The sequence below is a fragment of the Crocodylus porosus genome, unplaced genomic scaffold (genome assembly GCF_001723895.1).
Source record: "Crocodylus porosus isolate Cpor-Errol unplaced genomic scaffold, CroPor_comp1, whole genome shotgun sequence".
Classification (NCBI taxonomy): domain Eukaryota; kingdom Metazoa; phylum Chordata; order Crocodylia; family Crocodylidae; genus Crocodylus; species Crocodylus porosus.
In genome coordinates this window covers 14,651,263-14,674,406 of record NW_017728926.1, presented here as the reverse complement: position 1 = coordinate 14,674,406, position 23,144 = coordinate 14,651,263, and the positions used below count along the sequence as shown (strand labels likewise).

At 42.3% G+C, this 23,144-nt stretch overlaps 1 protein-coding gene across 1 annotated transcript in view; it reads right to left on the bottom strand.

The window, feature by feature from the left end:
• The window catches only part of SSU72 (SSU72 homolog, RNA polymerase II CTD phosphatase), a 62,126-nt gene that overhangs the window by 33,313 nt on the left and 5,669 nt on the right, over positions 1-23,144 (bottom strand). The window contains exon 2 of the mRNA XM_019541563.1: positions 13,115-13,258. Within this exon, the coding sequence (XP_019397108.1) occupies positions 13,115-13,258 (144 nt within the window). The remainder of the gene's footprint in view (positions 1-13,114; positions 13,259-23,144) is intronic.

Below are 23,144 nucleotides of genomic sequence, written 5' to 3'. Positions count from 1 at the left end.
TCCAAGGCTCTGAGCAGTATTTATACCCAATTAGTATAATGCCTCCCTGGAGTTTGCTGCTATTTATTGGTTAACATAGTTTGCTTTTATGAGCATAAATCTGAAGGTGCATATTATACAGTCAACAGACATTTCAGTGAATGTCCAGGAAGGACTTTTCAAAACAGCTGCTATAAACAGCCTCATAGAAATGAAGGAACTTCTATGATTTATTATTACAAAGTTCCTGTCAAAGTTGTAACATGAGCCTGAGGATGGAAGTCAAGTAGCTACAGCTTAGCAAGTACTGTGCGCGCACACACACACTCACACTCACCAAAACTTTACACATGGCCCTTCAGGGCAGGGTTCATTTCCATTTTCCACGCTGGCACAGCACGCATTACGAGATCCCATCCTAATGGGGACCTTTTACCAGTACGGTAGTACAGAGCACTGCAAGACCTTTCATCTTGGCTCTAACATGTGATTTAACCATTTCTAATGGACAAGTCCAAACTCAGTAGACGAAGAGGGAGACCATCTTCCCAAGATGATAGATATTCAGATTACAACCTGCAGGATCTCCAATCTTCTGAAATACTACTCATCCGCTTTGGACAAGAGAAGAACCCTACAATTTTCCTGTGTTCTTCCTTTTTTTCTTCTTAGGGTCACTCCAAGCTAGTCTACACTAAGTTTTGCCAGAACTCCAGGTCTGTTACTAACATTTTGAGTGCATTCATTCCCAAAGCTCCTTGATGCCAGAACAGCCACCCTCCTCTCAACTGGCAAGACTGGCATAATCCTGCCAAGCGGCGTAAGGCTTCTGCTACTATTTGGCAGCTGGCAGAACTTGCATGCAGACACTTCCACTCCTTCTGCCAGCTGTCATGGCCCCTTCAGCAGCTGCTGCCTATCCAGAGGGCACTTCACACTCCAGCAGCACAACTGCTAGGGTGGTGCTGCTAGAAGTGCATGTATTCTGGCAACTTGGTGGTGGCAACTGCCTTCTGCTATCAGATACTGGTGAATGAGCAAGGGAGAGATCTCTCCCAGTGCCTTAATCACTTCATCCTATCCATGTGCATTGCTTTGTGGTGGCCATCAAGCACACAGAATAGGGTATTTGAGAAACATGCGTATATCCAAGTTGCTTCTTCCAGGTATACGGAGGTGGGGGAAGTTATCCCAACTGGAGGTCAAGGAGAACACGCAAATAAAAATATCTCTCTCTCTGCGAAAAGGTCATGGACACGTACTGAAAGCAAGGGTCAGGACTGTGGCACCGTCACAGCCCCACATATACACAGAAGTTCTTTGGTGCAATTTTGTTAGGCCAGATGGGAGATGCGCAGAGAGGGAGAACATAAAGCCAAACTTATCTAGCACAGCTGCCTCACATGCAGAAGGCAGACTGCACATTCAACAGGGTGGCAAGTCAGCCTCACTAAATCAGTTTGTGCATAAAAAGCAAAGGAGACTGATGCTGTTTGCTTGCAGGGCCAGTGATTGCTGGGGCACAGTTGTGACATTACAGCATTGAATTTCTGTGGCAATTCCCATTCATTTCTCAAAAGCCTAAAAGAATTCTCTCTGCCAGGACAGAATCCCCTTTATCATTCTATAATTACTTTGTCAAATGCATTGAAAAGTTTCTTTTGTTTTGCATTACTGCCCAATATCCACACAACTGTGCCATAAATTCAGGAAGAAACAAGGACTTTTGGGCAGCTAAGAAAGGCATGGAAACAGGCTAGGATATTTTCAAAAGGCACAAAGAACTGAATTATAAAACTGATTTTATTGCTAGTCCTGGAGTATCTAGAAATTTAATGGAAACAGTCACCTGGAGCCATATAACAGGAGAGTCTCAGCTTTACTTTACACACAAAAGAATAAAGTTTCCAGCCCTCGTGGCTTTGGAGAAATTTTTGAAAAATTGAACCTTAAGGGCTCAAACACTAGATGGCAAATACTTCTCTGGATTTCAGGGGCCTAACCCAGGGGGTGTGTCCCCATGAGTGTGCATATGCTGTTTGTAGCACCACAGACTCACCTGTGGATCTGCAAACTGAACAAGCCACATATGCAAGCATTTGCTGCACTGCTAATTTGCAGTGCAATGGGTTTTTTGATACTGGGAGATCCCAGTACCAAAAAAACCCCAACACAAAAAAGCAGGGCAGTGCACGTGGCAGCAGAGTGCCACCTGAAACCGGGGCCTGGCCAGCCACAACTATGCTCCAGCTGCCGGCCAGGCTCCGCGCATGCAGATCACTACTTCTGGAGCTGTAGGAGGCCCCCAGGTAGGGACACCCAGGTGCTGGCCCCAGCCTGCCTTACCCCACCCAGGGCAACTTGCTGCACACCAGAGTGCATGTGCAGGCACATTCCCTGGGGATGAGCAGCGGCACACATATGTGCTGTTGCTAGTTGTTGTCAAGGAACACACTTTCCTGCTTGTGGAGATGCACCCATGGGGATTTTTTAGTTTTAAGTGCTTGGGGTTGTTAATACAACTTCCCCTTAGCTTTCAACAGAATTAAGTAACCAACCCTTCACTGTACCTTCACCACTTCGCTCTTCAGACAATGAAACAATGATGCAGCTCTGGTTTCTTGCCCTCTTATGCAAACAGAGGCAAAAGAACCTGAAATCAAGGCAGCTGAAAGGAAAAAGGATGGATGTGAACTATTAGGGGGTGTGTAGACGAAACAAGGGGCATACGTGCACGACACTTTAAAGCAGGATAAATGCTTTTGCACCGCTTTAGTGGTGTTGGTGTTTGCACGTATCAGCTGCATACCGCTCATTAATTCCAGCCGCTGTAGCACATTCAGCAGTGTAATGAACATTAAATGACTTTGGGGTGCAGCAAACTAAAACACCTCCGAAGAGTTTTAGTTTGCTGCCCTACAGCCACGGAGTGAAGCACTGGGCTCCATGCAGCTCAAGGGCTGCAAAGGCAGCCCATGCAGGCAGCCTGGTAGAAGACCGGGAAGGCAGGCAGGCTCCACCGAAGGAAAAAAAAAAAAAGCAGCGAGCCTAATCTTTTTTCCCCCCCACCGCCCCTGGAGCCTGCCTGCATAAGCTGAGCAGAGACCCGGTCCTTCCCTCTGCAGCTAGTGGCACCTGGGATCTCCCAAGCCGGATGCCTGCGGGCAGGTGCCACCTGGGGGGGCTGGCTGTTGCAGAGGGAAGCACCAGCCCCCCCAGACTGCTCCACCCACCAGCATCTGAAGTGTTATCTGAAAGTGGTTTTTACTTGCATCAGAACCAAAAAGGCCAGGGAGATGGTGTCTGCAAACCCAAGAAACTAAGGAAGGGAATAGCATATTAGAGGAAATTTAGGAAACAGTGGCAAGAACAAAGAGGACTTGAGAGCCACTGCCCAGCACTATTTACTGCAACCAAGAGTTTTATTGGCATGAGGCAGTCTCAGGCTTGTTACAAGGTAAAGAGACACTTGTAGCTACTTCAAAAGATGTGGGGAGGGAAAAAGTTTAAACCCAAATGTTGTCCTTAAAAGAAATTTCATTTGACTGAAACAATCTCTACTGGATAAAAAAAGTCCATACCGTATTCCTAAACACCTGGCAACCAGAAAGCCTAATGGTTTTCTGAATTCAAGAACTGGCCTGCATATGAATTACTCTGAAGCTGCAAACTATAACTGCCCAAGAGTGACTGATATTAATGATACTCTTACCCTAAAGTAAAGCAAATGAGATTCAGTTACAGCACTATTATAGAAGCTCAAAAAACGCTGCCAAGTAGGATAAAGGGATTTTTCTTCCTACCTGCAAATGAGATTTCAAAGTAGACTCCACAGCCTGCACACACTGGCAACTTCTCCTTATCAACCAGGTAGGCTGTTGCCAACAATTCTTGCCCATAGGTTACTGTTAATCACCTGCATTAATTTAGCATTTAAGAACGCTAGCCAGGGACTGGCAACCCACTCTGCTAGGCAGTATATAAACCAAGCACAGTCCCTAACTTCTTATTTATAAACCGCTGGAAGTTTCCTCAACCATTTTTTGTGTATAACCGGGAACAGAAAGTCAGATGGAAACTGTCAGGAGCCTGAGGAAGCAGAGCCAATGAAGGTTAAACCCCAACTGCAGGAAAAAGGTTTATTGCAGAGTACATTCAGCTAAAAGTTATCAAGAATCTAGGGCCAGTCTGTAGATACCAAGATGACTGCTGCCCCCTGAGTTTTCACATCCCTGAACGAGTTAGGAAGAGAGATTTTGGCCAGTAGATGGAGGAATGATCATTGTCAAATGCCGGCATCTGAACCATCTGCAGAATTTTTGATGTTATGTTGCCTCCCAAGAACATGAACAACATGAATTAGATCCCCTGCCTAGCAGGGTCCTTTAGTATCTTAGGAAGACTGAACAAAAAGGACAGTGAGATCCAAGGGAAGTTCCAGAAAAAGCAGCAGGATCCCACAGTAGGAAGTGTAATCGGTGTTTTGGTGGTAGCCTCTTGAACAGAATGCACAAGGTTAACGGTGGTTAAAGTCTAACCAGTGTTTGTTTAACCTAAGTCTAACCAGCTACCTTCACATAAAACTGAGCAAATTTCACATTCATAATAAAACACAGTTTAGAGAAAACTCTGCAGCTTCCTGAAAGAATTTCATGGAACAGTTCATTTTGAAAACTAGCAAGGTAAAGTAATCATGAACTAGTTTCAAGTAATGCTTGGGAAAAGGTTCAAGAAAGAGCTCCAGAGAATCTATGAAGTAGTAATAACCACAATATAATACAACTGAAGTCACCATCCTCAGCAGAACAGAACCAAGGACTAGCACCATGACACTTAACTCTAGGAAATGTTACACAATAAATAAAAGCTAATCAAGTAGCAGAAGATTTAGCAGGAAACTGCCTGAAGCATATCAGAAGGCAAAGCAAACAGGAAATCAGACACGAGAAGCAGGACAGCGTGGTACATTACTGTTACATATTAAGATATTTGATCCAAACGAATTATTTGGTATCTGAAATTATCCCTAGTACAGCCAATAAAAAAAAAAAAAAATAGAGCCACATCAGGGAAAATTGGAACTAAGAGGCACTCTGAAGGGCACTTTGCCAAAAACATAATGAAGTTCATTATATAAACTGGAAGGCTGAAGGAAAAAATAGGTACATCTGCTGAACTATCAAGGAGCAAAAGGCCAACTAGGGTAAATAAGACCACTGCAGAAAACTCACTTTTATACATCGGTCTTATGCATATGCCCCAGAGAGGATGTGAAGAGACAGCTGTCCCAGTGCCAAGAGACAAATTGCTGGAGCAAACCAATGAATCAGAGACAAGTCCCTAGTACCAGACTGTATACATCCAAAAGGAGTGAAGAAACAAAAGCTGGGTGGCAACAAAAGAGGCTACTCTCACTGAAGTCTGTTACTGCACTGAAGGCCAGCCAATGCTGCGTATACCTTAGAATGGTCCAAAGAGAGTTACAGGTCAAAAAGGAGCACCTCAGGAGTAGATCTGATCCAATATGGCAATTCCTGCCTTCTGTACTAAATATATGACCTTTTTTGTTCACCTTACCTCCCTCCCACTTTCTGAACACATTTCAGATTAAATATAGAATGAATTGTGTTCAAATTAGTAGAAGCTGTTGAACTGAATACTCTAGGATACTGACTGCAGAGCGGCTCAGCAGTTTCTAATTTAAGGCAATGCTCTTCCAGAGGTCCTCATAGCAAGAGGCTGCCTAGCAAACTGATTGCACTCTTCCAGCCAACAAGTTGGTTGCTCTATTTTGGAAATGAGTGCCAGTACCCATCAGAATTAGATTCTTCAAAGGACATTGCTCCTAGAAGTTGCACCCCTTAAACCTCAAAACAGGATGGTTGCCAAAAAAAGGCCTGACTTTCAAGATAAGCTATTCAGCAATATCCCTTCTCAGAATTGGAGCATAAACTAATCACAGCTGTCACTACTATAGATGAAGATTAGCTAGAAAAGTTCTCTCTGGAGATGTTTGGACTTCTGTTCAGGCTAGATGACACTTCTGCCACCAAGAAAAGAGCTGCTGGTACTACTTCTGTTCCTTAGAAGAGCTAGGTAATGCACCCTGCATTAGAAACTTTCCAGGGAGATTGGCTTTGGAAGCATCAGCAATCTTCCCCTCACTGTTAGGTCTTCTTGGATGGGGAAGAGCCACTGAGAGCAAAAGTTCAAGCTACCTTTCTCAGGTGGAATCAAAGAACTTCAGGAAAGGATCAGCCCCTGCTCTTGGGACCCAGTTCTCCATTTAGAGTTGATCTGCTTGAATTATATATTGGTGTGGGCTTCCAATCATGCTTCAGCAGAGAGAGAAATTTCACCTTTGCTCCTCTGGATCCTGCGGAGACTGTGCATGTCCGTAAGTGCTTCATGTACTAGTTCCAAATGCAGAGCAAGATATAGGTGACAGAACCGTCCCTCAACAGAGGTCTAACCAGCAGCCATATTAGCCTCCCCCCCCCCCACCAAGTTTTCCCCACAGGGCTCTACCCCATGGTGCAGCTTACCAGTGAAAAACATATCTTCTTGGGAAGGTGGAAGATAAGGGGTAAAACCAGGGGTAAGGGGCTGCTGTAAAGAAACCATGATGCCATAAATACAAATTGGTCAGTGACAGAGGCTACAGCCGTCATTTGCCTGCATTGGGAAGGGTACGATGAACGGAAAAAGAGATTAGCAAAAACGCACAAAAACGTTGCAATAGGTAATGGCTGGCCAGCCAGGTCTAGATTTTAAGTAGAGCTCATTACACTCGTCTGGATTTTCAACATATTCACTATGGTCCAGTAAGGAATTAGCATGCCTCCAATTCTTTTTTCATATTTACCATGGCAGATATTTCACTATATTTTACCTTGATGGACTCCAAGTTTAGAAATGAAATGTATAAAATAATTTCACCCAGTAAGGAAATGCATCTACCTCTAAACAGGATGATCACAAACTCGACGGGAAGAGTAGGAGTTTAAGAAAGAGAATGCTATGCCCTCTAGAAACCTCGAAGAGGCTTTAGGTCAGTAGTCCCCAGTAAGGGTGATGCACCACCCCGGGGTGCCTTAAGATCCTTTCAAGGGTGCCACAGGGTGCCACTCAATATTAGCACTCTTAAGTGTGCAAGCATGATTCACTATATAGACTCAGAACTGTCAAATAGGGAACCATAGTTTTAAGAACACTCTGACCAGTTACAATCTTTCTGAGCTCTCTGCATCCTAAAAAAAATAAAAAAATAAAAAATAAATCAGTTATTTTTCTGAAGAAAGAAAAAAAAAAAGCATGAAAACCAAGAGCTAGCATTTTTCAAAGGGTGCTTTGAGTCTTAAGAAGACGGAGAACTACTGTTTTAGGTAGACAAAAGGTAATCTGCTAAACTGCCTTTTTGCTACTTTTAACACTTCCTTCTGGTAGGGACTGTGAGGTAGAGATGGAGGTAGAGGACATCAATTCTTCACTGAGTACAAGGCATGAAGACCTTGACTCTAGTTTTCATCTACAACACATATGGGTCAACCTGCAGCATGAATGCCACGAGTGGCACAGGGAGCTCTTTGACATGTGGTATTGGGGAGGACAGACAGCATAGCAGCAAACAAGGCAGGAAGCAGAGCAGCAGGTCAGACAGGAAGCAGAAAGCAGAGTAGATCAGGCAAAGAAAAGGGATTGGGAGTGGCACTCAGGGAGGGTGTGAAGCTTATCTGTAGCATGCCTACCAAATAAGGGCTCCCCACCCCACACTGACCTAGAAGACAAAATCCCTGAGAGGACTCTTATCAAAACACTGCCTCATATGATAACTAGATCTGTTATTTGTGCTTCAGATATCAAATGCTTAAGGGACTTTATGAAAAAGATTCAAATTACAAAAGGGCATTTGCAGAATTTACATTTACACATGGATTTTGCCAAGAAGCTGTGATTTTCCTCTTTAAACATTTCAGTTAAATGTTCCATACACTACACTATCATCATTTGCTGTACCATTTGGGTTTTCCTTGGGGGGCTGCCAGCAGTGCGCCTAATTCTTCTGTTAAAATAAATGGGGGAAAAATTATAATCCATCAGGTGCAGGCCTCAAGGCCAACTGAAGCCTGATCCTGCTTAATTTGAAAGACTTGACAAGAGGCAGTATGGTGGAAAAGTAAGCCAACATGTGCCTTCACCCAACAGCGTACTCAATGACTTGAGCCCCACTGCATGAGAAACTGCTGCTAGATCCAACAGGTAGTTGGCTTGGAGGGGTTGCTTGCCCCACAACGACTTCACTTTTTAGTAGTTTAACAGCAAATCAAAGTTTGGAGACATTTTAGTGGAGTCTGCCACATCTGTATTATTCACGCGAGCGTTGGCACCATTACTGCCTCCTTTCACAGAATCTGTTCAGTGGTTAAAGTATTTATTCATAATTTTCATTTGAAATAACAACTATTCTCTGTGTGTTGCTTCATTATGTACTGTCTCCTCGTGTTGCCCTTTAAGAAGGACTAGGGCAAAATTCAAGTCACATTTTCCAAAGGAAGTTAACATTTTCAGAGCTCTGCCACTAGTCTTCCAGGAATTCAAATGCATGTACTTTACTCATGAAGCAATGGCAGCATCAGTTACTTAGTCTTACATCTGTAGGCTTGGCAGAATTCAATTTAAATCAATATACGTTGATTTTACCTGACATTATATAGAGAGACAGAAAAAATATTTCCGTCAGTAATCATCAAGACTCACAGAAAGGGGACATAAGCAGAAATCCAGGATGGGAGTAAGGAAATTCATGGCAGAGGGGGGAAATCTGTGGCAAAGGGCATCACACACACACACACCTGGCTGCTGCACGCAGGGTGGGGGGAACTACACCATGCACATATTGCTCCTCTGGCAACAGGTTGGGCAGCTGCTGCAGTGCTGGTTGGGAGAAGGTTGGAGGGAAAGGGCTGTTTGCAGCCAGGAGCCCAGTGCCACCAACCACTTGCTCTATCCAGGTCACAGCTGGGGAAATTGGGCGCCAAATTCCCAGGGAGCCTAGCCCAAACAATCAGGGCAGAGGCCAAACTTCGGGTGAGCCCAGCCCAGTCCCTGTATGATCAGGTATCCTTTACCGATTTATATTTACTTTTTGTATTTTAACAGGTGATTTTATAAAGCTTTTAATAGTATACTGCCATTGCTAAATTATCTACTGCCCACACCTCTGATTTTACACAATCCTGAAAATTTAAATAGATAAAAATTGAAAGGCTTAAAAATAGACATCTATTTTAGCCAGTGAAATTATTTAAAAAAAAAAAAAATGCTGCCAAGCCCATACATCTGTAATGTTTAACTGCATCATTAACTGTTTGTTCCATTTCTATTATGATACTGTTACTTCCCACTACCAAGAAATGTAGAGGCCTGCAGGCCCTAGCTGTGTTAAATTCCCTTGCTCTCTTGTGCACTTCTGAATTGACAGTGTGCCTTTTTAACAAGCTGCTCTTACCTGTTTCCCCTTCTTTGATGCTCAATACCCAGTCAGGTACCTATATTTATAAAATATGTTCTCTAACCTCTAAAGTGAAGAATTCACATGGCAAGGGTTTTAAACACACATTACTAAGGTCGTGGACAAACTTGCTGTTTGAAGCACTCCAAACAGAAAGGGTATGGAAGTTTACACCTGAAGTGCTTCAAAAATGAGCCTCAAAAAAAGACGAGAAACATAAAAACTTGCACTATCCAACAGAGCATAACAGGGGGGTTGTTTAGTCCTCCAGCATCCATTCCCACCCCCCCAGAGGGAAGAGCAGGGTGGACTGCCAAGTGAGAGCTCTCCTGTGCATACAGCTGTCCTCAGGAACCTCTGGAGACTGGGCGGAGGTATGCAAGGATTGCTGCTCTCCAGACACCACTGACTGAAGGGCTGCTGCCAGCACATGCGTTCACCGACATTTTTGGTGTGGACATGTGTGCATACGCGCGTGCGTGGAGAGGGGCAAGAGTGGGGCAGGCAGCAGCAGTGGCACATATTTGGCAGTACTGAAGCACTCTAGAGTGAAGCGGGATTAGGAGCACTTCAAATGCATGCCTGTCCACACCTGAACACTGGGGAATCTGTACTAGATATTTGTTCCACTAAGAAATTTGCAGTCCAGATGCTTCTCACTTCCTGCAGGCCCGTGGGTTCTCGAGTCTCTTCTTCCCCCCCACCAACAGAGAAGAGATGGAGCTTTCACACACCTTGCCATTCTTAGCTGCTTTTTACCTCGGCTGACTGATGTTCGCCACTGCAGAATCCTGTGCTTGGCTGGGATGGCAGTTCTCAGTGTTCACTTCGACTGGTTAGCGGAGGGTGTGCTGGAGTCCTTTAGCCAAACTCACTCTGAATATCAAATGTCCATAAGTACACCTAGTTTCCCTGCAGACTTAAAGGACTTGAGTACAGAGGTCCCTCCTAATCACAACAGGCACATAACCTGTATATCTCATCATCTCAGCATGGAAAGGAGTCGACACTTGTTACCAGGTTATGCTGTTTCACACAACATGGAAAGGCTGAAGAAAGCTGCTCTCCCCACTTAGGTGGAGAAAGTAAGATTGGGGCAGCATAACAAGCTAATGAATGTTGAGACCCACTCCATCCACCACTTCCCCATGAGACATCGAAGCCCGCCACCTACAAAGGGCAGCTCCTCTCACCCCTTTGTATCCACACCCTCTAAAAATATACCCTGACCAAACAGCTGCCCTAATTGAGACCACAGAATGGATGCTCCACAACTTGTATAGAGAAATAAGAGCACTCCATCTTTGTGACAATGGGTGTTGATGGCCAAGGAATTCCCAAGTCTGGAAATTGAGCTACCTCTTACACTGGAAAGGGGAATTTGTTTCCAAGATTTTGAATTTGTAACATTTAAGGGAGTAAGAATATATAGGTGCATCTACTCTTGCCCCATTTCCCCTACCTCAGCTGTTTTTATACTTGGAAAGCAACAACAAAAAAAGGGAGGGGAAAAAGTGCTCAGTGTCACACTGCAAATATCCATGGAGATGCATTAAGAGAGCGCAAAAGTGCTGCCTCATGTGTGACAACTCCAATAGAAGACACTGAAATAGGGGGCTAAATATTTTCATTTTGCTTCAGCTTAACAGTGCCACGTTCTTGATACAGCAGCAATGGGATAAGAAAAGTGACCATCACAGCAAATCCTTAAGTGCTTGTAAAAACAAAGATAAATCAAATGAGAGAGTTCATCCAAAAAAAAAAAAAAAAAAAAAGGTATTGCCACCAAGATGTGAAGCATCTCAATTAGAGCATGGTCTGGCTGGGAGCTCTCTCTTCTTCACCAACAAGTGTTAAAATTACATTGTGTACAAGTCCAGGGACATGCTCTGAATTTAAAATGAAGAAAAAAAAAAATCCTCCTCAGCCCTCTGACCAGAATTTGGTTCCCTAATCTCTCTTCACAATAAGGACAGCAATTGTGTCCAAAGACCGTGCGGAAGGAAGTTCCCAACGCAGCATCAAGTATCATAGATACTTGGTACTATTTATGGAGCAGTCCTTCTCAGCTGAGAACATTTCGGAAACCCAACACAAAAAGAAACCACCACTACTGGGGTCTTATGGAGCTCAAATTTAATGTTTTCCAGTCAGCAAATACACAGCTATGAACCTGCTGACTTAAAATCAAGCCACAGTGAAATCTGTACTAAGGACCTACTCCATACTGTCCATGCTATTTTAGTGTTTGCTGAATCCAAAGTTTTATTGAACCGATGGCTAAAAGTTCATTTCTTCCACTGGGCTACTTGCTTTGATTCCTTGGATGGCCACTTAAAATAGGTTTTGCTGTATTCATAGTTCTGTCATCTGTTCTCAGCTTTTAAAAAAAAAAAAAAAAAAAAAAAATCTCAAAAAAATTCTACCTTATAAAAACAGGCTGCTGAATTGTACAGAAATTGGGTTTCAAAGCATACTAAAAGGGGCATGCTAAAAGGGTTAAAATATTTTCAACCGCTTTAAGATTCTACCTCCTATTTTTAAAAGGGCTATTTGCAAAGACTTAAATGATAAAGGGATCTTAAGATTTGATTACCTTGATTCAACATTCATTTAATGTTTTGGGAGAAATCTAATTCAAGTCCTTCCTTCCTCAAATATAATCAAGATCCCCAGAAATCAAAAAATGTTGATCAGGCAACACTGAGGAATAGGAGAGAATGCTACATTAACTTCCTTCCTTAAACAGTGACCTCATTTTATAACAAAGGGCCTCTCAATATTTCTGAGGAACTAATAAGCAAAACCTACATAAGGAATTTATAGTACGCTTAAAATTAACCAGTTTTTGGTTTTACACTGGACTTTTAATATTAAAAATTAGTGTCTGTGTAAAAAGCAAGACCCAAAACAAGTGCCCTAATTTTGCAAAATAGAGATATGGTTAAAAACAAACAAACAAACCAACCAACCAAAACCCTTAATTATGGGCATTCTAAAATACTGTGTGCCTGTGGCTGATGTCAAATAAGTCAGTGTGCATGAGCCTCACTGGCTATTAGAAGCAAACACTGCATTTTACTGGGCTCCCTGCACTTGTAAACAAGACTCAAGGAATACTTTTTTGGTGTACAGTCAAAACCAGAAGAAAGCAGTTAGCTTCTTGATGGGAAGGGAGAACACGTTATGAGTTATGTTCTCCCCACCAAGGCTACTAGCATACAGTACTGCTTACCTGCTTGCTTGACTGAGCTAAATACGATTTTAATCCTTGTGGGGCCAGATCTTGGCATGTCCATTGCCAGGAATGGGCTATGCACTGGGAAAGCATGACCCGCAGTGCACTGGAGTTAATGGACAAAGGTTCAAATATTCATAGTTCTGTTCAAGAACTACTAATGTTAATTTACCATGAAAAAGTATTCTGAATGCATGCATTACAACTCAACAGCAAGTTACAAGGGAGTGTTAAAAGAGACCCTTACATACTGTGAATACCTGCCTAGAATCTTTAAGACCTTGTCACAGTCAAGCAGCTGCCTAATCCTTATGCAAAATAATGAATTACACCTTTCAGAGATGAACCACATTGGATTTTTTTTAAAGGGCATTCCACAGGGATACAGTTCTTTGTCTTTCCTAAGCAGATCATTGTACATCTGATCATATGTCGTTTTGAAATCATAAACATTTGGCTTGTCTGGCGCTGGTCCTGGTAGTTTCACGTGAGTCCCTGTTCCAAAGGATCGGACACTGAATCCTCGTTTGCTGAAAGACACAAAATGCATACAAAAGGTGATCAGGCTGGACAGACAAATTTCAAGGCTAGGTGCTGAACACCAAAGTACTGAACATGAAAAATGTTATGCTTAACAGCCCTTCAATCTTCCAAGCATATCTAAGGTAAATGTGTTTACAGTTCATTATCCAGTTTAACGTGCCTAGGGTCTTAATTACATTATTTTAAAAAAGTGACAGCCAGAAAGTGAAGTTGATTGCAGCGTGTTGTTCTTGGGCACAAAGTTGCATTTTACGTTTTTTGCCAGGGCACAAATGTTTCACAAAATTACATGGCTATTTTTGCAAAGTCCTGCTTCTCTAATGCCTTAATGTAAAAAGAGTTGTCTGGGCAACAGCATAATGCAAAAGTTAACGTGTAAAACTTTAAATTGTACTATTTTTTCCTGTTCCCCAAACTTCAGAACAAAGCTGATTAGAATTATACAATGCTAATACACAACAAAAACATAGTGGGCTTCATTATCAATGAACATGAAAGCTACAAGAGAGAATCAATAATAATAAGCTCTATTTAAATGATCATACATTCAGCACCTTCCCCCAAATAGAAACAACTTCCCATGGGGGGAGGAAATCATATTAGAGTCTGGAGGCCAGAAAAATTCTTCTCAGTCTTCCCAGTATTAGTAGTTGCAAACTACAGTCAATATCAAATGGACTCTACAAACCTGAAATCTGGGTAAGCTGTACTGATGAAAAACACAGGAGCATAGCAGGGCCCAGCTAGCATGGTGGCTAAAACCCACTAAACGAAGCCAGTCACAAGTTCAATAAGCTAAGCCAGGCCAGTCTACCAGTGTTAAAACCTTTTTTTTTCATCCATGCAAAACTAGGTTCTCTGAAAAGGCAATACTTAAAAAGCAAAAGGTGGCATCTCTATAGCTTTCTCTAGAGCTGCAGGTTTTAAACACAAACATCCAGTCCTGTGGCTTAGAAACCATTATATAAGGCATCTATATCTCATAGCGTTTAACAAAGGAAAGTCACATTTGTCCTTCATTTCCCACCCTTTCATAAAGGGTGGTGTTTAACAGGGATGAAGCTTTGCTAGAGGGCCTCTAAAATTGTATTGTCCATCACTAACTTATGAGCGCAGGCATGTTATACCTGACACCGACTATGAATGATTTGGGGATCTGAAGGTCTAAATTTCAAGTCCCAGCATGGAAAGAAATAGAGACAAGTTATTTGGTTTAGCACTAGTAACTGGTTTGAAGCCAAGCACCCTGAAGTCTGCTGGAACAGACTGCATACTTAACTGAAAGCATCTGTGGTAAATTCATTGCAGCTAGTAGAGGAGAGGTAGTGTTTTGTTATTGGAGCCCACCCTAATCCCTGAAGAAACAGATTTCTCACATTTAAATGTTTTGAAGAGAACTGTCTAAGTCATCCTACATTTTAACTGTTAGTGCAAAAACACATCTTATCTTTAACTTTATATGTTTTCAGGTATAATTTTTTTACTAAAGGGGGAAAAAAAGTCACATAGGAAAGAATTTTATAACTTATCTTGTTCACAGACATACTGCGCTACTGGAACGTGAACCAACTGCATGTCAAATTTCTTGTTCCCATCCTTTAAGTATCGCAAGTAATTTAATATTAAAGAAGCTATTTTCCTATGAAGTTGGAGAAAACCTTTTGAGACTTGCTATAGCAATATTTCGGTAAACTCTTCTGAAGCTCTCAACTCTCTACTACCTTTTTCTTTATATAATTAATACGCCTGAGCTTGCAGAGAGCCTGAGACCTTGATGACTGTTGCTTGTTAATCCCAATCAGGATAATATGGACTCTGTAATTCTCTGGTTTTACCCAAGGCAATGATACATTCAGTTTTGTTGCTACAGAATTTGTCACTTCCTTGGGCCAGCCACCTGACCTTGCACTTACTTGACTTGCCTTCTAGATACTTTCCACACAGCTAACTCCACAAGGGGCAGTAAACTAACTTATACTGCATTGTCCCTGCTTTTTTCCAAGTAGCTAGGCAGCAGGAGATCAGGGAGATGAACTAGAAAACAACCTGCTGTCATGAAACAGGAGCCAGAAGTCTATGCTGAGAGCCAGACACTGGAGAATAATCAAATCACCAGAGAGATGAGTTAGTGAAGCCAATGCAAAGTTTTCCTCCTCTGGGGGAAAAGGGGAGAGGAAGATAAGGAAAGAAAGGGAGGCTGGAATCAGACCGTCAAAACGGTCACCTAAAAAGCACAATAAAGTCACCATCAAAATAATTATTGATTTTATATGCTATAATACACAGCTATGCTTTTAAGGTTGGAAGGATAGCAATGAAGAGTATTCCATGGAAGCAAGATGAACCACTATTGCTAGGAACGTGCATCAAATAATGCAGTTCTACTGTGCCATGAAGTAAATGATGCCTTTGTAACAAAAGAGGCCAAGTGGGCTCAGGGCTAGCCTGCAGCTTTGGTGGGGAACAGTCTAGGGGGTTCAGAAGAAGCACCTGTTGCTGAAAATATTTTTGTGAGTAGTATGCCAAGATGCCCTTTTCATCCCAAGGGCAGAGGCCTTACAACAGGCTGCAGGGAATGCTCTCTGATTGGGCGTCAGTCTTTGGGTTCACGCTATAGTTTTTTAATTATTTTGTACGGCTGGCTGTACCTGGGGGAGAGAGAAAGAGGAAAGCTGACCCCTGGGAAGGAAAAGGGTAGTCCCTGGGAAGACAGAGTCTGAAGCCGAGTGGGAGTGGGGCGGACGGGAAAAACACTCCACATCTATGAACAATAAAGGATGTTTGTTTTGAAGCAGAGGAGTCTGCCCTGTTATTTGGGATATCAGCAAACCTCACAATCACCTCTTGCCTTTGAAGAAGAAAACAACCTTTTTCCAGAGCTGTCCAGGGAAACTGAGGCAGGGGTGTTACAGATTGCCGGGAAAGCCAGGGACAAAAAGGCTGGACATGGACACTGCTTCTGAGCTACTATAAAAATTACTATGGCAGCACAGAAGCAAACAGGTACAAATCTCCAATATTTGTTGCCACAACGCAAGTGACACACATTTTTACCACTTTGTTTGCTGCAGATATCCGTTTGCTTTAAGGCAAGAGAGTGCAGGAAATTCCCAGGACGTGCAGGACAGGGCCCCTGAAGCCCAGGAGCACCTACCCAGGCTTCCCTGTTTGCAGAGTTATATCCAGAATCCAACATGAGCTAAAAAGTCTTCTCCCATTTCTGTTCTCTGATTCAGTTTTTTTGGCTTATGTCCCGACTCCCCATTTAACATGTACTTCATTGCAAAGCAGAAGTGGAGCAGCTCTGGAAAAGAAGCATAAAAGTAGAAGCTGACATCTGAAGTGGACAGGCAGTGCACAAATAACTGAACTCCAGTTTGGTGCTGACACTAATAAGTTTACGTAGTAAACATAAAACTAAGGCAGTACAATTATTGAGTAAGTACCAAAAGAAATTAAATAAATAAATAAATAAAAATCTTTCATCATGTTAGAAGCAGAGCATCATACAGGTTTTGTTTTTTTTTTCCCCGACTTTCCCCACCCCCTTTCTGATAGTCTGTTTACATCAAGGAAGAAATATCCTGAAACAGAGTTTTAGTAATGTGCAGACCTGGGGTCCAGAGGTCTAAGTAACAGCTTCTCTTGAAGTTTTTCCTGAAGTTCTTCTATGGCAGCTTTCAGGATACCTAATTAAAGGAGATGTACCTGACAATTTCAATTCCTAACAAGCAAAAGCTAAAATGTATTATTTAATTCTTCTTTTATCTTGAACGTATTTCAAGGATCTTCTGAAAAAGCGTTACCAGTTAAAATTTCTCCAATTGTTAAGCATGCCAATGCTTAACAACTCCCGAAGACCTAGGAGTCAAGTCTTCCTGAAACATCTGAAATAACTACTTAAAATACACTTATACAGGAGATAGCTATGCAACTTTAGCAAAATAGGTCAGCCATGCAGTGCATAGTTAGCACTATATTTAGTTACTTCCCAAATACAAATGCAGAGGCATCACTCATTACAGAACAGAAGCATTTCCAAGCATGAGACAGAGCAATAGTTGAAAAACTATGTTCCATCATTTCTAATTAGAAAAATATATATCTTTTTATTTTAAAGGCTCAGGATTACATAAGTCTTTTCTTTTACCAAAACAGTGCAAAAATAAATCTAAAATGCATTGTTAACGTTTAATAAATACACAGGTATCTACATTAGTGAAGGAAGTTCTCCAGCCAGACTAAGCATGCTTGTCTTACTTTGGCAGTCACATTATTGGCTCATAACTTACAAGCCTGGTATGCCAGGTATGTCTTCCATTCAATTACGAGCAACTCCATTCTATTAATTTAATAATTACTAAGTAGTAAAAAAAAAAAATTCTGAGCGCCAGTAAGATACAATCAACTGCCTGATACTGACTTCTAGGTCTCCTTCCTACTTAAAGAAGGGTGCGGTGGGAGGGAGACACACACAAGCTTATACTTAGTTGAATATTTGTAGAGACTTACAAGATCACAATCCATAGCTTCATGAATAGTGGGATGACAGCTCATACTTCAGTCTGGGAGCAGAGGATTTTTAAAGTTTGGCTTGCCAACTCTAAGTCTATGCCCCCTTGTCACAATTTATATATACAGTAAAATCTCTGTTATCTGGCATGGGGGGGGGGGTGAGGGGAGTGGCGGCAACACCCACCACATGCAAGCTTCTCCCCACACTTCCATGTCTAGCTGGCTGGCAGGAAATCCCAGTTAATGGAATTTCCGGTTAGCAGAGATTTTACTGTATTAATAAAGAAGTCAATAGCAAATAAGTGCCACTAATACCTTTAACCCTGCCAGCCTGCTCAGTGCCCTTGAAATCATAAGAAATGCACTGCAGAAAATGTTGTTGGGTATCAGAAACTAGAAGAATTTTTCCATTAGCCTGTCAAAGAATAAAGGTGTAAGGAATCTAAATGAAGTGTCTTGTCAGTGTTGTCAGTAGGTAGAAGCATCTGGATTTATAATTCTGTGGTGATTTCTGAAAAGAGATTTCAAGAGTGTGGCTTGGTCTCTGCTTTGGAGATCCAGCCTTGCATCTTCATTGAAATATCAAACCCTGAAAGAAGAGAGCAAACTGTTACAGTGAAGAAATCATCAAGTTCTAAAACAAGGTTATCATATCTCCTGAGATACAGAGCAGGAGACCCAAGGATGTTTTTGAGCAAACCAGCCTTCAGTGTCTTAACTCCTGGTTCATCATACAGCTAACAGGAAAGAGTAAAACAATTCAGGTTTAATTTTCTGTGCATCAGATCACATCCCCTCTCCCCCCCGCCCCACAGGGGCCGAGTGCTCTCTCCCCTCCTAGTTCTTAAAAAAAACTCCTAGCACAGACTGTAAAAAGAGACAATATTTCGTTCTTACTTCTGATGTACCGTCACACCCCTATCAAGCCATTGTTTCTTCTATTTAAGTATTTATCCTATCCTGATCTTTGATCCACTATCTCTTCTTACACTTTTCTCTTCTCCAATAAGTGTGCAGGTGTTGCTATTTGTATGCAACAGGGCCAGCAGCAAGAATGAAAGTGGCCTCATCCTGGGTAGTTTCATTCTGCTGGGTCATGGGTAGCTAGCTGGGAGCAGACAAAAGTAGAGAAATCCAATGCCTAATGGAGACAGGAAAATTTGTTTCTCCTTTCCTCTCCTCATTTGCAGAACCTAGTATCTGTACACTTTTTGCCCAAGCATTTTCAATGTAAAGCAGATTAGATTCATTTTATTGTGCTTAATGGACAACAGAAACAAATACAGGCAAAATGTTAATGAGGATAATCAAACTATTCTGTTTCTGTAAATTTGCTGCATAACCATATTAAGATCAGATCTATTTTGCAGCCAAAATACATGCACCTAATTTCTACCTGTGGGATCCCAGACAAGTGTTTATTACAGGAATTACTCCTCAGAAGAGCAAAAGTCCATCTCTCATTCTTCAGACATGAAAATTCAAGGTTTATCCAATTAGTGGGCAGCAGTGTATTTACCTCTACTCCAAAGTCACCCAATAGTCTTACAAAAAAGTGAAATGATAGGCATTAATCATCATGTTTGCATCAACTTTAATTCCTGAAACTACAATAGCCAATAAGAGGCTTTTAAATCTATAGGAACAGGTTCTTTTGAGAATCAATTCTATTAATAAATAAGAAATCATTAACATCAGTACACCAAATTAAAAAAAAAAAAAGGTTAGGAAAATCAGTCTCCCTGGTAAACGCCACCTAGAAAGTCTACGCACTTGTATCACAAGATTCTGCCAGCTGAGCTCTACTGACCAAAGGTCTGAAAAGCTCATTTTCCATAGCGGAGTCTGATGTGCCAGAAAAATTCCAGTATGAACTCTGTTCTTTGGCTAAAAGAGGCTTCTTTCGTGTGGAGAAGTTGGGATGGCTCTGTCCACACCACACAGCTCAGCCACCAGTGTATGCACCTCCACCACAGTTAAGGCAGAAGACATAACTTAAAAATAAGTGTGTGAAGTAGGCAGTTTGAATCTGTACAGCTTTTACAGAAGTGAGCTCTCATCCTTCTTTCTTCCAACACCAATGCCTGTTCTGCACACATCACTTCAACCAGCTGGCAGGATTTTACAAGAGTTTTTCCCTTAAGACAATGGCTCAGATGAGGGCTTTGGTACCCTACACGTCTTTTTTTCTCTTCCTCTCCCAGGGTACAACAGAACTGTGATGAACAAGCCATCTGCAAAATGTTTCCTCCTTGCTCTCTCCCTGCAGTACCACTAACTGTACTGAATTGGCCAGGGTGCAAACATACTGGCTTCAGCACAGCATTTACAAACCCACTTCTCCTGAAAGGTTTGAGCTATGCCAAAGCAGTTCTCATATCTCCTAGAACTCACGATGTAAACCTCCATTAGCAAGGCTTCCCACACCAAGACCTGAGGTTCTGAAGCATTTTAACCATTTTAGCCTTCCTTCCTCAAATTAAGTGCAGCTCTCAAGTTTAGAAATCTTGGTACTAGATGCCAAAGTACATCCTGGTGTGCAATTTACAGGACAAGGCTCTGCTACCTGGAAATAATTGAAAGTGTTTCAGCACATTACGGTAACTATGAAAAAAAGGCTCCATCAGCTCTGGAAGCTGTTTTCCAGAGTCACTGTCTGCTAAGTAGCAGAACAAATTTGAATGAGTGCATCAAGTATTTGCTATTTAGTAACTAGCAATGACTTTCATTACCATAAAACACAAACATTTACTTTAGGAAGTAATTTAGAGTCTTACTGAATCAACATATGGAAAACCTTAGGTGGCACACACACACTATCTACAGCAAGAGTACATGGTATGCTAACATCCCCCCGACAGTGCTCACAACTTCTGAAAATGCCCAGTGCCTAGGCATTAAGAGGTAGATCTAGAGATGCAAACAGTTTTCACTAACATTTGCTACAGTTATGGCTGAATTGGATGTCCTGGTTGTCAAAGTGACATTTGGGCACTTACAAAAGGTTGTTTCTGGGACATGCATACGTAGTGGTTTACCTACAGAGCTGCATGTACCAAGGAGGAACCCCTAACTTTCAGCCCCAAAGTTGAGAGGGAGGAGAACTCACTTCGGAAGCTGGAGACATAAGGTTTTAGGTCTCCCCTGCCCAAAGATTTGAACCTGGATCCCTCTAGTTTCCCAGAACAACACTCTAATCTCCCACCAGGAGTAAGAAGTTACTCAGGCCCTGCTTCAGCACTGGAAAGTCACTGGTGGAGAGCAGTGCAGGGGGAAATTTCTGCCTCAATGGCTGCGTCCAGATGAGTGCAGCCATGCAGCGTGTGGTGAGCCCCACCAGCAGCACCATACACTGCACATTCAGGTGTTCCCTGTGCTACAAGGTGGTGGTGGGGTGTTCATTTTACTCTGGGAGATCTCATGGGGGGGGAAAATGCGGGGTGACATACAAGGGCAGAGCACACTGCCCAAAACCAGAGCCTGGCTAGCCAGAGCCATGCACCAGCTACCAGCCAGGCTCCAAGAGACAAGATTGCCATGACTGCAGCCCCAGAAAGCCCCCAACATAAGATTGCTAGAGCCAGCACATTCACTGGCCCTAGCCTCCCCTACCAGAGGTAACCTGCCATGCACCAAATAGCACGTGCCACAGGCATTTCCCAGGGACAAGTAGCAGCAGCACAAGATGTTCCACTGCCTCTTGACCCCAGGGAAACAAATGTCCACACTCATGTGGATGTGACCAATGAGACCAAGGCACCAGGATAGAAACCCAGGGTCCCCACCCTTCCACAGCGACAGCCATCTCACTGAAAACCACACATCCTTCGGTTTGTTTTCTTCCTTCTCTCCCCACACGTCTCCCCTCTTTCAGCTGCCCAAAGCTCCCACTTCAAAACAACACTGGAGAATTCAATATAAACTGTAGAAGGGCATAAATAATACCCAACCTACGGTATAGTCGTCAGAGCCTGGTGCTAGGAAGTCAGAAAGACAGGTTCAAACCTTACTCTAAGCAAATGCCCTAATCACTCACCTAATGACAGGGCTAGGAATGGGTTTAGGCCACCTACATTTTCAGGTCTTGGATATCAGCACGCATCCACAGGGTGAACACGTGCATTTGCATAGCCCTGTACATACCTGGCTAGTGCATAGCCTACTGCACATGCTTAATCATGCAATGCACATCCCATCCCCACTCGCTGCTAGGAACAGAAACCCAACCCATGCATGTCAGAAATCCCACTCTGATGACTAAAAAATTACCACTTAATTGACTAAAATCGAACAGAATTCCACCTTATGAGCAGAGATGGGAAAAAAATCAATAACTTTACATACATAAACCAGGACTCAGCAGGTACTTAGACAGCAGAAGGCAGTCTTGACATCACTGGGAGTACTCAAACATGTAGCAGGCACACACTGAAGTACCTTGCTGAATCAGAGAAGGATTCTAACATGCTTTGCAAAGAAAAATTACTATTCCTGGGCTGGAGCACAACAGCTGGCAGCAGCTCTAGATGCCAGTGGTGAATCAACAACACTTGAAACAGGACAAAGATGTCCTTCTAGAAGGCTAGGGATTGATGGCACCAGAAGAGGGAAAACAGAGTTTGGATCTAAGGAGATGAGTAAAAGACTCAACGGAAGTTCTGACCTTGGTCAATGTTCTGGACTCTCGCAAGGTTTTGCATTATAAAACTGAAAACTCAGTTAAGTTTCAACTCAAACTTATGCAGAGTTCTCTCTCAAATGAGTAATACCAAACCCCAGTAAAGGGAAGGCTTAGTGTAATTAGGTGTTAATATTACTGACCAGTAACTTTCTTTAGGAGGAAATTTGAGTGATGATTCTGGACAAGTTTTAATATATCTACCATCACAGTAGGTACGAGAATACCAAAGATAAACGCTTCGGTTTTTTTTCAGACCAAGCTGACAAAAACTGGTATCATGAAGCCAATGTACATATTACTCTTAAAAATCACATTGTATCAGGGCTTTTGGCTGTAGTCATGTTGGTCTAAAGACATAAGCAAGCAAGGTTCTTTGGGTAGATGTGATATCTTTTATTAGACCAAAAGATTAAAGATATCACATCTACCCACAAAGCCTTGCCTGCATTTTATCACGAACTATCTTGTGAAAATAAGCATATCATTAATTGATTTTGATTGCAAAATATTCATAAAGTTGCCAACTCCTTCTATTTCAATATGCCACTTGCCAAAGTAATGAGTTTTGTTAAATAAACCACATTAGCTTAAGAATCTAATAAATCATGCTGACATTTGCTCCTTCCTCAGTGATGCCAAGCTAAGCTCAGTTTTTAAATGTGGTTTGTTTGTTGGTT